The sequence below is a fragment of the Heptranchias perlo genome, chromosome 4 (assembly GCF_035084215.1).
Source record: "Heptranchias perlo isolate sHepPer1 chromosome 4, sHepPer1.hap1, whole genome shotgun sequence".
In the NCBI taxonomy this organism is placed as follows: domain Eukaryota; kingdom Metazoa; phylum Chordata; class Chondrichthyes; order Hexanchiformes; family Hexanchidae; genus Heptranchias; species Heptranchias perlo.
Window position 1 is genome coordinate 57905233 of NC_090328.1, and position 14855 is coordinate 57920087.

The window sequence follows — 14855 nt, forward strand, 5'->3', positions numbered from 1 at the left end:
CGCGGTGAATCACCAAGTGCTACCCCAACTAGTTGGCGAGGGGGACCCACCGAGGTGCGTGTCTCTGCGCTGGTGGATGGTTAGCTCATATGTGATGATGCACCCTCAGAGACCGGCATGTCCTCTGAGGAATCGCCCTCCTCAACCACAACGCTCGCAGACGGCCCTGCAAGAGAACAGAGGGCACTATGAGGCATGTGCACAAACGTTACGGTGCGCCTGATGCCAGGTGATGATACGGTCACTCGCGATCATGAGTGTTGAGTGTCAGCTTTCCCTTACCGGCCGTTTCTGCAGCGACAGACTCGCCATCCGCAACAGAGAGGCAATGTTGCGTGCCGGCGAGGTCGAGCGCCTCCACCTCTGCATCCGTCAGATCGACCACATGCGGTGGGCCCCCTCCGGTGCGGGCCCTTTCTCTGTTGTTCTTGCATCTCTTCTCCTGTCAAGGCAAAACACAGATGCGTGAGTGAGTGCATATTGCATAGTGAGACGCATCAAGCATCAGTGTGGGTGGGTTGAGCGTGGGTGGGTTGAGCGTGGAGCAGATGGATGGGAGAATGCGTGTGCCACATGCCCATCCCATTGCATGGGGATTGGGGTGTGTGGTAGTGTTCGGGTGGGGACAGGGACGGTGGGTGGTTGCGGGCACGGCGAGGATGGTGAGTGAGTGGCTGTGAGGATTGCTGCGGGAGCGCTGTGGTGGCTCTGCAGGAGGGGTTGTGATCTGTTTGGCGTGATGGTGGGGACGGGTTGTGGGAGGGTGCGTTGGTGTACTCACCTTGCCGAACCTAGTGAGGTCATTGAACCGCTTGCGGCACTGCTCCCATGTCCTGGGGGTGTTGGCCCTGCTGCTGACCTCCGCCGCCACCTCTGCCTATGCCTTCCTGGTGACGGAGCCAGGGCACTTGCGTCCGTCCGCAGGGAACAGCGTGTCCCTTCTCCTCCTCACACCCTCCAGCATCAGCTGCAGCGCGAGGTCCGAGAAGCATGGCGCAGCCTTGCCCCTGGGTTGCACCATCCTGTGTTGCCTCTTGATTGCAGCAGGAGGGGCTTTGGGGGACTGCCCCTTTAAGTGGAGCTCCTATTATCGCGTAAACGGTAGTGCGCATGCGCAGCCCGCCGGCACGCAGCTGGGGAGCGGAGAACCCGGAAGCAGGGCTTAATGTGATCAATTATCCCGCGATCGCGCGGGGGGCGCACTCAATTAGCCGTCCGCGTTTTCCATGCTCCCGGAGGTCCACCCGCTGGGAACCCGCAGGCCTTCTAAAATCGGGCCCAAAGTGTCTGCAAAGGGATATTGACAGGTTAAGCGAATGGGCAAAAATTTGGCAGATGGAATATAATGTTGGAAATGTGAAGTCATCCACTTTGGCAGGAAAAATAAAAAAGCAAAATATTATTTGAATGGAGAAATACTACAAAATGCTGCGGTAGAGGGATCTGGGTGTCCTCGTACATGAAACACAAAAAGTCAACATACGGGTGCAGCAGGTAATCCGGAAGGCAAATGGAATATTGGCCTTTATTTCTAGGGGGATGGAGTATAAAAGCAGGGAAGACATGCTACAACTGTACAGGGTGCTTGTGAGACCACACCTGGAGTACTGCGTACAGTTCTGGTGCCTTTATTTAAGGAAGGACATACTTGCATTGGAGGAAGTTCAGAGAAGGTTCACTGGGTTGATTCCGGGTATGGAAGGGTTGTCCTTTGAGGAAAGATTGAACAGGTTGGGTCTATACTCATTGGAGTTTAGAAGAATGAGAGAAGATCTTAATGAAACAGACAAGAGTCTGAGGGGACTCGATAGGATAAATGCTGAGAAGATGTTACCCCCTCATGGGGGAATCTAAAACTAGGGGGTTGAGTCTCAGAATAAGGGATCGCCCGTTTAAGATGGAAATGAAGATAAATTTCTTCTCCCAGAGGGTCATGATTTTTTGGAATTCTTTACCCCAAAAAGCTGTGGAGGCTGAGTCATTGAATACATTCAAGGCTAAGTTAGACAAATTTTTGATCAAGGGAGTCAAAGGATATGGGGAAAGGGCAGCAAAATGGAGTGGAGGTAAAAATCAGATCAGCCATGATCTCACTAAATGGCACAGCAGGCTCGAGGGGCCGAATGGCCTACTCCTGCTCCTATATCTTATGGTCTAAACCAACAAGGCAGTTGTTAAACTGAGTTTCTGCAGCAGGCTGTTCCCTTAGCTCACAAGCAACAACTCCTTCCTCCTCCCCAAAGCCACCCCATCTAGCTACATATTTCACCATGTTGCCTACCTAAAGCATCACAGTAACAGCATAGCTCTGGTCACCATTATTTTCAGCTCCCATCAAAAACTCCATTCTCTCCTAACTGATGCCAATCCAGCATCCAACTACACACTCAGGCTGAGCCACAGAGCGTACAATCTCCATGTCCTGTTCAACCCAGCGTGGAGCTTCAAACCCCACATTCTATCCTGTTTACTTCTGCCTTCAATACTCCCACTGGCACTGAAACATTTGCCCACATCTTTGTTACCTCTAGACAACTCAACTTCTTCAATGCCTTTTTCGGTGGCCTTCCAAGCTTCAACCTTCACAAACTTTAACTTGTCCTAAACTGTTTGCATCATGTATGGGCCCTTCAGAATGTCAACTCTGCTCTTTGGTATACAACCCCTCCCTCCACTCCATTAACTGCAGAAGAGCCTTCATCAGTCTCAGCCCTATTCTCTGGAACTCCCTCTCCAAATTCCATTGTCTTGCAACCTTTATCATTAAAAGCTTCCTCAAATCTATTTTTTAAGATCCCACTTTCTGCCTTCCCTTTCTTGTTGTTCAGTGTCCATTTCTCCTCTGAAACACTTTGGAATGCTTTCCTACATTAAAGTGTACGATATAAATGCAAGTAGTTCCTCAAAGAATTCCCAGAAACAACTGCCTCTTTACAAAAATACTGTTACACTGCTTGAGTTTGACATTATTACAACAGAAGTGAAACGTGGTTATTTTCCTTCTGGAAACAGCTTTCATGGAATGGGGTTTTCTTTTTGCAAAACACTAATTGCATTTAACATCATGACAAAAATGTACTCTGAATTTGTCCTATTTACACTCATTACAGGGCAGAATTCAGGGCACCAGTGATAACTAATGAACTGCATATATGTTTGCACATGGAAAGTTGTTAAAAACTACAATTGTGATCTTACATTTCTAGCTAGAGACCTTGATAGCAAGGAAGGTTCTTCTAAACCAGCAATTAAAAAACATCACTGGCTTGTATGGGTAGGTTGAGAATATTTTAATAGGTAAGGGTATCAAGGAATATGGAACAAAGGCAGGTAAATTGAGTTGAGGCACAGATCAGTAATGATCTAACTGAATTGCAGAACAGGCTGGAAGGGCTGAATGGCCTGCTCCCGTTCCTATGTTTTAAATGTCTGCATTCACCACCACCAAGGTGGTTCTTGCCCTTCCGAGGTAGATGGTGTAAAAGGAGGTAAAGCATCACCCCGTAATCCACATTAATCACAGCAGTTTAAAACATGATCTATTTCAATGTGTTTCACTCCCCTTCAAATGGTGACTGGTCTCATTATCAGTTTGTGATGATTGAATTAATTCATGAATCAAATCCCCCTTTTGATTTCATGGGATTCAAAATTCCGGCCGCAGATCACCGTCCCCTCCTGGAGGACCAGCCACTGCCGCGGTTAAATGGACGAGATGCACTCACTGGAGCCGCAGTTTTCGCACCTCCCGGCTGAACGCAGTCTTCCTGGTCAAGTCCCTGCGGCCCGGAATGTGAACCCGCCGCCGCCGCCGCCGCCCTGACTCCGAGTCCGGCCTCCAACTGCAACCGCCAGCCTGTCAGAGGGAGACAAAAAAAACACTAATTTTATCACAGACCGTGAGCTAAGAAAACCAACACAGGGCCAGGGTGACACACTACAGTCAAAACATAGTGAATTGATTCATTCCGTCACTATCCCTGTCACCAACACCGGTTTTTACCTCCACAGCCCCCGGTCCTACCGCTGTTGCTAAGGCCGCCATCTTTATCACAAACTTTATTGTCCCGGAGGCGCGCTCGCGCTCGCGCTCCCGCGGCCATTGTTTCCGCTAGAAAGCGCTGGGCACTGCAGCAAGGTAGCCCAAACTTGCTGAGGTTACCTTGCTGGGAAAAAAAAACCCAGCAGTGCAAAGCAAATACACTGCAAGCAAAAGTCCTGTCGTAAATAGCTATCGACCTCAACTACCTCCTTCCGCTATCTCTTTCCGCGCACACACAGATTTTCAGCAAGTTTTTCCGCAAACGCAGTTTTACGTTGCGGAAAATTTGCGGAACGTCCCATAATTCACGACTCCTATGAATCATTCGAAAGGTATTGTTGTTAAAGATTGCGGAATCCGCAAAACAAACCAAACTCGCTTTCAGGCATGTTGACAACATGCAAATGAACATTCTGTTGGGAGTTAGCCACGTGGTGCAGGGAGTTTGCAGATTTCAGCAAAATGGCAGAACAGCAGCAGAGGAGACAGAGACTGCCCAAATTCAGCTCAGATGAGCTGGAAGTGCTGATTACAGAGGTGACCACTCATAGGGACCAACTTTTTAGTCGTGCCCTCAGATTGTCGCAGGGAGATCGTGACAAGATATGGCACGATATCACTGCCAAGGTCAACGCAGTCTCAAGGGTCAAAAGGTCTGTAAAGGCCATCAAGACACGTTGGGATGACCTTATGCGGCGTACCAAAGAGGTCGCCCATTTGGCCAGAGAGGCACATCAATTTGAAGTAGGAACCTGCGGAGCAGAAGACTTAACCCAGGAGGAATGGAGGGTCCATCAGGTCGTGCACCCTCAGTCCATAATTTGCATGGGTGGACCAGATCCTGCGGACTTTCCATATTGGAGGGCAAGTAAGTGTTTCCCTTCAATTAATCTGTAACGATGCTAAACTAAATCTAATTTTTATTTTCTGTTAGTTAGGATTTGATCGTCTTTAAATTAGGACAAGATTCAATTATAATCTGAAGTGATTTGTTACCTTTACAGATGTGTGACCCTATGATTGTCCCTAATACTATAATGTCCAAATTTTAACTGTAATTAAATTTTACACAAACCCATTCACCAAGAAGTAGTTATAATAATAATAAGTATATTTTCTGATGCAATTGTAATTCAGGATATAGTAATTCACGGACTGGTTGGGCCAAATGGCCAGTTCCCGTGTTGTAACTTGTATGTGTCAAGGTTCAGATTTGGATTGACTGAATCCAAACTGTTCAAATAATAATTTCAAATACAAAACGAGAAAATATACTCTCAATTCTGTCAGGTATTCCCCAGAGACAAATATAAAAAGCAATCATCTCCCCTTTCAACTCTTGATAACCAGAAAAACTATAAAGAGAACTTGGCACAGTACAGTCAAACCATAGTGAATTGATCCAATGGGCCAGAATTTACTGTCTGTGGTGAATGAACACTTGCACTTACCCATAGACTTTCCATGAGGTTTTACATGGCAAGTTGGTGTCAGTGGGAGATCCATTCAGCACGGCGCCCTGTACAGGGCATCTGCGACCCGTGTGAACAGGGCAAGCAACTGTGTGTCTCCTTAACCAATCAGATTGAAGAATCGTTAATAAGCCGCGCAGTCTGAACCAGGAAGTGTAAGTTATAATAGTGAATGCAGTGTCAAAATCAAGTACAGAAGGCGAAATAAAGAGAGGGAAAGAGAGAGAGAGATAAAAGAGACAGAAAGAAAAATTATTTAATTTTTTTTTTGAATCTCCAACAACAATTAAAAGCTGAAGGAATGAGACTCCACACTTGTAAAAGTTAATCTTCAGTGCCAGAGAGGTTGTTTGGAAGTAATTAAGACTTACCACGCCATTAAAAGGGTACTTAGACTGAAAAGGACAAGCCCTAACTGTGGCGAGTTTAGTTCCTATCAATCTTACAAATACAAGAACTTCATGCCATTCACTGTATTTGAATGGAGTCAGACAGCGAGATGCTGTTTTCTCAAAGCTGATGGTGGAATGGCGCATCTCAGACAGCAGCCTCCAGATTTTCGTGTTTAACTGCACATCTGCCCTCACCTGAAGTTGCTGTCCAATTTGTGCATAAATAACAGTGAGCGCTGTTAGCCTCACCGTTATTTTGACAGTAAATTCAGGCAAATTGTGTTTTTCTTTTCTTCTTTTAGTTGGATTTGAATTGCATGCTGATCAAGGTCAGAGTTCGCAGTGCAAGGGAATGGAACACTTTATTCCCCATTTTGAGCACTTGTGTATGCCTCAGATACTGCCAGATCAGATTTAGCATGATTAGGTGCAGGGAAAAACTCACTCTGCTTTGTCCAAGCAGCATGCCTTAACCCAAATTTCAGAAGAGCATGCCTTACTGTGTGGATGTGAATGTTTCCACTTCCAATACCAATCTTCCTTATGGCCTCTGAATAAGTTGACCAAATAATGTTGAATTGTAGGCAATTTGTTTGTGAGTTCGTGGTCATAGGAACTAGAAGGGTAATTTTATAAATTGGTGGGCCTGGTGTTCACCACCAGGACTGTATTTAATGAATTTGGGCATGCTCCTGAATTCCTGGTTACGTTTTCCGAATGGGTGAAGCTTTATGCTGGGATCATGAATTTGCATTATTACTCCTTAGATTGAGACTTCCCAACTCACTTCTCATATGATCCTTACAATTAATAGGAAGAAGAGACTTTCAGCCCATCGATCTGGGCTGGCTTCATACCTAGGCCTGGGAAATAAAAGGAATGTGCCAATCAGTACATAGAATTACATAGAATGTACAGCATAGAAACGAGCCATTCAGCCCAACAGGTCCATGCCGGTGCTTATGGTCTACACGCGCCTCCTCTCACCCTTCTTCATCTAACCCCATCAACATATCCTTCTATTCCTTTCTCCCTCATGTGATTATCTAGCTTCCCCTTAAATGCATCTATGCTAGTTGCCTCAGCTACTCCTTTTTGCTAGCAAATTCCACATTATAACTACTCTCTGGGTAAAGAAGTTTCTCCTGAATTCCCTATTGGATTTATTGGTGACTATCTTATACCCCTAGTTCTGGTCTCCTCTGCAAGTGGAAACATATTCTCTATGTCTACTCTATCAAACCCTATCATAATCTTGAAGGCCTCTATCAGGTCACCCCTCAGTCTTCTCTTTTCTAGAGAAAAGAGCCCCATCCAATTCAATCTTTCCTGATAGATATTACCTCTCAGTTCTGGTATCATCCCAGTAAATCTTTTTTGCACTTTCCCCAGTGCCTCTATATCCTCTTTATAATATGGAGACCAGAACTGTTCACAGTACTCCAAGTGTGGTCTAACCAAGGTTCTATACAGATTGAACATAACTTCTCTGCTTTTCAATTCTATCCCTCTAGAAATGAACCGTAATGCTTTGTTTGCTTTCTTATGGTCTTATTAACCTGCATCGCTTCTTTTAGTGATTTGTGTTTCTCTACCCACCGCCCCCCCAACCCTCTGTTCCTCTACCCCATTTAGACTCTTATTTTCCAAGGGGTATGTGGCCTCCTTATTATTCCTAACAAAATGTACTACCTCACACTTATCAATATTGAAATTAATTTGCCAATTAGTCGCCCATTCTGCAAGTTTATTAATGTCTTCCTGTATTTTGTCACAGTCCTCCTCAGTATTAACTATACCTCGCAATTTGGTGTCATCCGCAAATTTTGAAATTGTACTTCCGATTTCTGAGTCCAAATCATGTTTGTAAATGGTGAATAACAGTGGTCCCAGCACCAATCCTTGTGGAACACTAATTCCCACCTTTTGCCAGTCTGAGTAACTACCCTTAACCCCTACTCTCTGTTTTCTGTTTTGTTATCCATTCTGCTACTTGTCCCCTGACTCCACATGCTCTGACCTTAATCATGAGTCTACTATACTTTATCGAAGGCCTTTTGAAAATCCAAATATATTATACCTACTGCATTACCCATGTCTACCCTTTCTGTTATTTCTTCAAAGAATTCAGTAAGGTTGGTCAAGTATGACCGTCCCTTTTGAAATCCATGCTGACTATTCTTTACTATATTGGTTTCTAGATGTTTTTCTATTGCATCTTTCAGTAAGCATTCCATTATCTTTACTACCACCGACATTAAGCTAATTGGTCTATAGTTCCCTGGACTTGTTCTAACTCCCTTTTTAAATGTAGGAATCACATTAGCTGGCCAGTCCTCTGGCACTATTTCCTTCTCTAATTAATTTTTATATATGCATAATAATGCCTCTGCAATCGCTTCCCTAACTTCTTTCAATATGCGCAGATACAATCCATCCGGACCAGGGGTTTTATCCTCTCTAAGTTTGATTAATTTATCAATTATCTCCTCCCTTTCTATCTTAAATGTCTTTATATCTTTTTTTATTTCTTTTTCTAATGTCATGCCCACCCTGGTAAATACTGAGGCAAAATAATTATTTAATATTTCTGCCATTACCTGTGAGTTTATTGTGTGTATCCCTTAGTGGTCCTATTCCTATTTTGATTTTTCTTTTGTTATTTATGTGTCTGTAGAATACTTTACTATTTATTTTTATATTCCTTGATAATTTAATTTTGTAGTTTCTCTTTGCCTTCCTAATTGTTTTTTAACTTCTTTCCTAACCTTTTTGTATTCTCTTTTGTCATCTCTCCTTTGATGCCTACGTGCTTAGTGTATGTCTTTTTCTTTAGTTTCAGTTTTGCTGTTATTTCTTTATTCATCAATGGTGTATCATCATTACTAGCTAGTTTGTTATTGCTTTTTAGTGGGATATATTTCTCCTGGACTCTATTGATCACGGTTTTAAATGTTTCCCACTACTGTTCTAGTTCTTTGTTTGTCAGTAAGTTTTTCCAGTTTATTTTCTCTAGTTCCATTCTCATTCCCTTAAAATCAGCTTTTTTCCAATTTATTACTTTAGTCTTTGTCTTACTTATGTCCTTCTCAATCTTAATCTTAAACCTTATTATGTTGTGATCGCTATTGCCTAAAAATTCCCCTATGCTTATTTCTCTAATCTGTCTGGTTCATTTCTCATTACTAGATCCAGCAGTGTTTCATCTCTTACTTGGCTTTTTGCATACATAAGAAAGGAGTCCTGCACACATTGTATAAACTCCATTCCCTGTACCCCTTTACCTACCTCTTCTTGCCAGTTTATTTGGGGATAGTTAAAATCTGCCATGATTATTGCTCTATGTCCTTTACTTATTTCACATATTTGCTTACATGCTTCCTCCTCCACTTCCTTTCCACTATTATGTGGTATATAGCATACCCCTATTAGCGTGATTGATCCCTGCTTAGCTTTTATTTCAATCCATATGGATTCTGTTTCTATCCTTCTGTTGGTTATGTCCCTTTTTTCTACTGTCATTTTGTTATCTCTAATTAATACAGCGACTCCACCCCCCCCCCCCTTCTTCCTTCCCTATTCTCTCTGATTATGTTATAACCTTCAATATTTAGTTGCCAGTCCTGTTCTTTGTGGAGCCATGTTTCAGTTATTCCTACTACGTGTGGTTCCTCGCTACGGATTATTGCCTCCAGTTCCCCCATTTTATTTTGGCCACTGGGTGCATTGCTGTACAGGCAGTTTAATTCACCTTTAATGGTTAATCTTTTTACTTTATTTTTAACAATCTTTTTATACTTCTGTTTTAAACTGTATTTGTTCCTTGAGTGTTTATGTTAGCTTCATTACTTACCCTGGTCTGATGTTTACATTTACCTCCTGTTTCTTTTATCTTTGAGCTTTTGTTATTGCCACTAGATCCGTCCCCCTATCTTGCTAGTTTAAAACCTTATCCACCGCCCTATTTATCATTTCCACTAGGACTCTGGTCCCACTCTGGTTCAGGTGGAGCCTGTCCCAGCACTGGTGCCAGTGTCCCATGAAATGGAACCCCTCCTTCCCACACCACTCCTTCAGCCACACATTCACCTTTCTGATCTGCCTATCCCTATGCCAATTAGTACGTGGCTTGGGTAGAAATCCTGAGATTACCACCCGTGAGGTCCTCCTTTTTAATTTAGTTCCTAGCTTCTGATATTCCCTAAGCTGGATCTCCTCCTTGTTCTTCTTTATGTCATTGGTGCCAACATGGATCACGACAACTGGAGCCTCCCCCTCCCTTTCGAAGTTCCTCTCCAGTTGCTCCGAGATGTCCTTTACCCTTGCATCAGGTAGACAACACACCCTCCTGGACTCTTGGTCACAACTGCAGTGGACGCTATCTATCCAGCATATCGTTTTGCTACAGTGAAAACTGTATCCGAATCTAAATGAGATGACTGGTGGTGGTATTATTTGAGGGAGTCAGAATTGGGACCAACAGGATCAGTTCAGATATGAAGCATGCTTTGGAGCTCATTCATAATGAGTTCAAAAGAATTGCAAACCACATCGTACCTCTGCGTAAGAAGATTCCAGGTTCAAACATCACACAAGGACTTGATTGCATAATCTAGGCTGGCATTCCAGTGCAGTACTGAGGCACTGCTGCATTGTTAGAAGTGCTGTCCTTCGATGAAATGTTAAACCCAGATCCGGATGGTTCAGATGGCACATTTTTCATTCAATTAATATCACCATCTTTCATCTCATTGTTGTATGTGGGATATTGCTGGCACAGAGTAGCTGCTGATTTTACCTAGATAACAACAATCACTGCACTCTTAAAAAGTAGTTCATTTGTGTGAAGCATTTTTATCTGATAGAGGTACCAGATAAATGGAAATATTCATTTTCACTTCACCACTAAAATAAAATGTGCATTGAGATTGTCTGGATGGGATAATACGAATTTAAAAGGAGAACATAAAAAGTACATCCCCTTCCCAGATTCTTTGATCTTGCATTTATATAGTGTCTTATCATGTTCTTGGGTCATTCCAAAATGTTTAACCAATAAATTACATTTGAAGTGTAGTCACTGGTGTTTTGTGGGCAAATGCAGCAACCAATTTGTACACAGTAATGCCCACAAAATAGTAAATAAGACAAATGACCGGTTAATCTCTTTTTGATAATGTTGGTTGGGGGAGGAATGTTGTCTACATCAGAGGATAAACTCCCTGCTCTTCTTTGAATAGTGCCATGGGATCTTTTATGTCCCCCAGGCAGACAGACGGGGCCTCGGTGTACTGTCTCATCCAAAAGATGGCACGTCTGCCAATGTAGAACTCTCTCAGTACTTCACTGAAATGTAATTCTAGATTATGTGCTTGAATCCTGAGTGGGTTTTCAGCCTACAAACGTCTGACTCGGAGGCAAGAGTGCTACAAACTGAGTCAAGCTAATGCTCTTTATATTTTTAAAAGCTTTAGTTGATTCAAATCACCTTGAATAAAAATAAATTGCTCTGCTCGAATGTATTTGGTTACTTAAGGCAATCCTTGCAGAGAATATGGCCTAAAAAAAAGAGTTGGAAAAAGCCTGCTGACCAGATATTTTTGTTTTTAATTTGCCCTTCCCTCTATGTGGAGACCCTTCATTTTGTGTCAACACATACAGCTGGGAGCTGCTTCTGCTAATAATAACAATGAAGCCCACCAGCTATAGGAACACTAGAGGAATTCCCATAGTTCATTTCTGGTTGGCAAGAAGCAGTTAAGTCTAGTGCAGAGTTAGGCCAGTACTGAATTTTACCAGTTTGGATGGGAAAAAGATTAAAGCTAGGAATATGTTCTACCAGGAGTGCATCTAACTGGAATGTGTGAGTGGAGCTTTGTATGGAAAGTACTCCAGTCATATCCCAATTTAAAGAATATTATTTGGTACCATACATTTCACTACTACTTTACAACAGTCTTCTTTAAGGAATTAGAAATAAATTATATTTATAGATGTCATGACAGCAAAAGGAGGGTTGTATGTTGAAAGGTGAAAATGTTTTTCGGGCTCAAAGGGATCAATATCAGTTCACTTATACATTTCATCAACCCTGGAGCCAAAAACTCATTGCCACCTAAATGACAAGTTAATGCTTGAAAAATTTAGTGTGGTTTCAACAAAAAGTTGTAATTATAAACTGATTTGTTTGTAATCTTTAAAGGGACAATGTTGCTATGAGATGTTCTTTCACAACACTTTACAGTGTTTATAAATAGAGGGGACTGCAATGATTCAGCATGTTGCTAATTGCATCTGAGGCTAGAAAGGTATAGATTTTTAATTAAAGTGCTGGTCAAATGTTTTTTAAAAATAAACACTATGAAAATGTCTCTGGCATTTGGCTGACACAGTGACTATAGTAAAGTTTTTGTAACATTTTGTTCAATGAATTGAGTCTGTCCAAAAACTCCCTTATAAGGCAATATATTTTAAACTTTATTCCCATCTTAAATGATGATGAAGCTGATTCGAAGCAACTTAATGATCTAAAACAATGCGATTGTTTAGTGATTTAATAAGAAAAGCTCAAACTATATTTTTTCTAGTAAAGGAGGAAGGAGGATCCTCTGCAGAGGAAGCTGGACCATCAGGAACACAAGTCATTTGCCATGAGGACGGAGCAAGAAGTTGGACACCACCCTCAGAATCTCCATCCTCCCCTCATGTGCCAACCTCAATACCAGAGGCTTACCTTTCCCATAAGGACCCGAGCCCACCGCCCAAGGCCAGGCTGATGAATGAATTTGATAGGCAACTGCTCGCATCTCAGAACCAGCAGACTGCACTCTTGAGAGATTTTTGGGACGAATTCCAGCCCCTCATGCGGGACCTCATACAGGCAACCCGGGAGTTAGCTCATGAAACTCACTTAGTTGCTGAGCATACCCATCAGGTGGCCCAGCAGACGAAGGGAGTGGCTGAGAACACCAGCGAACTGGTGCTGCAGAACCAACGGTTAGTTCTTCACACCCAGGAAATGGCTCAAAACATTTCAGAGATGCGTCTGTCCATGCAGCAGCATTTCTCCCAAACATCCCTGGAGCCACTAAGGCTCATGGGGTCTGTGCTTGAACAACCACACCACACAGCAAGTTTGCAGGTCCACTCTCCCACACATCTTCCTCAACCGGAGAGTTCGGGACCTTCTGGAGCGGAGCAACCTGAGTCACCTGGTTTGGCACAAACAAGGAAGAACTCTAGGACCCCAGAAAAGAAGAGACGATTAGTATGAGGACTATGCTGTTGTGGGGAAATGGACTGGGATATTTCAAATGAAGATGTTTAATTCTTTAATGTATATTTTTAAGTATTTTGTGTTACATTTTTCAATCAAGTGTGTTATTCAACTTTTTTTTTCTATTATTTTCCAAAGAAAAAAAGTATATACAAAAATATAAGGCCATTGGTTAATCTTGTTTAAACCTTATTTTAAAAATCTGGAACCTTCTGGTACAGAGCATTACTATGCTGAGCCATGGAGTGGCAGCACAAAGATTCATGAGCTCATGTGTTACAAAAGCCTGGAATCTGATCTGTATTAATTTTATCTTCAATCACCATAGGTGCCACACTCAGCTGTTACATGTCAGGTTATTTGCTGATAGAATTAGCATTAGATGGTTATCACAAAGAATCAATTATCAGATGTGAACATGAGGGTTAACTGTATAATGATAAAATAATTGGCAAAAGAACTAGAGGGGAAATTAGGAGAATTTTTTTCACACAGAGGGTTGTTAAGATCTGGAATGCACTACCTGAAAGGGTGGTGGAAACAGATTCCATAGGAACTTTTAAAAGGCAAATGGACATGTACTTGAAGAGGACTAACTTGCAGGGTTATGGAGAAAAAGTTGGGGTGTGGGACTAAATTGGGCAGCTCTTTCTAAGAGCCAACACAGGCACAACAGGCCGAATGGCCTCCTTCTGTGCTGTAAGATTCTATGATTCTATACCATATTTCAGAGATGCATCTGTCCTTGCAGCAGCATCACTCCAAACATTCCTGGAGCCATTAAGGTTCATGAGGTCTGTAAGTCAGACAAAGTCATTATCAAATTGTACAGTGCTCTGGTCAGCCCTCACGTTGAGTATTGTGTCCAGATCTGGTCACTGAGATACAAGGGAGGCATTCAAGTGCTGGAGGCAGTGCAGAGAACAGCCACAAGGCTGATCCCTAGTGTTAGAGGTTTGAATTATGAGGAAAGAGTGCAGAGACTTGTGATTTTTAGCCTTGAAAAGAGCCAATGGAGAGATGATCTCATAGAGTTATATGATAGTAAATGATGTGGAAAAGGTAAATTTGGCAAATTACTTTAAAGTAAATTAACAAGGGGGCACTGACTTTTTTCTGTATGACACTAACCTCTGAATAACAAAGCATGGCATAAGTGCACATTCTATTATATTACAACAAAGTCCAAAGTGAACACAACCTACTCTTTCCTAACATCATGCTCTCCCCTGGGTGGCTAAATGTGCCTTTTTTTCACCTGTTTTAGTGCTTCTCCCAGGTGCAACCTGAGGGCAAGTATAACAAGAGATGGTTGGCTGCTCATGATCTATAAAAGGGTCATGGGACTGAGTTGGCCTTCCTTTCATAGTAGCTTGCTCCTAGGCGGGGGCTACTCCTGGCTGCATCTCTGAAGCTTGTTCCTAATCAGCTTGGTGTCACCTACGTTTCATTGGTGTGGTATTCTGAGAGGGAAAGCTGGAGGCCTGCATGGGCCGATGTCCTGAGAGATGGCATCATCAGGCAGGTCAACTCTAGCTGGTGGGCCCTGGAACTGTGACCTTTCTGATCAGAGGAATGGCTGGTCAAACGGTAGCTAGCTGATCCTGAAAGCCCTGAGAGGCAACAGCATGCATCGTGATCACCATAGTCTGGAAGCCAGTACACAGGACGCT

At 42.8% G+C, this 14855-nt stretch overlaps 2 protein-coding genes across 5 annotated transcripts in view; one reads left to right on the forward strand and one right to left on the reverse strand.

Annotated features, from left to right (window-relative positions):
* The window catches only part of LOC137320950 (coiled-coil domain-containing protein 112), a 21847-nt gene extending 17518 nt beyond the window's left edge, over positions 1-4329 (reverse strand). Inside the window, exons 1-3 of one of the 4 annotated variants that reach the window (XM_067982976.1) lie at positions 4249-4329; positions 3726-3856; positions 283-442 (exon numbers count right to left, since the gene is read on the reverse strand). In XM_067982976.1, coding sequence (XP_067839077.1) covers positions 283-434 — 152 coding nt within the window. In that variant the 5' untranslated portion in view covers positions 435-442; positions 3726-3856; positions 4249-4329. Of the gene's footprint in view, positions 1-282; positions 443-3725; positions 3857-4003; positions 4096-4248 lie in introns of those variants that run through there. The other 3 variants (XM_067982978.1, XM_067982974.1, XM_067982977.1) reach the window with 3 other exon arrangements.
* LOC137320951 (myb-related transcription factor, partner of profilin-like) lies at positions 4231-13358 on the forward strand. The gene is made up of 2 exons (XM_067982979.1): positions 4231-4910; positions 12494-13358. Exons 1-2 carry the CDS (start codon positions 4505-4507, stop codon positions 13177-13179), a joined length of 1092 nt encoding a protein of 363 aa, XP_067839080.1. The 5' UTR covers positions 4231-4504; the 3' UTR covers positions 13180-13358.
* Positions 13359-14855: the final 1497 nt, after the last annotated feature.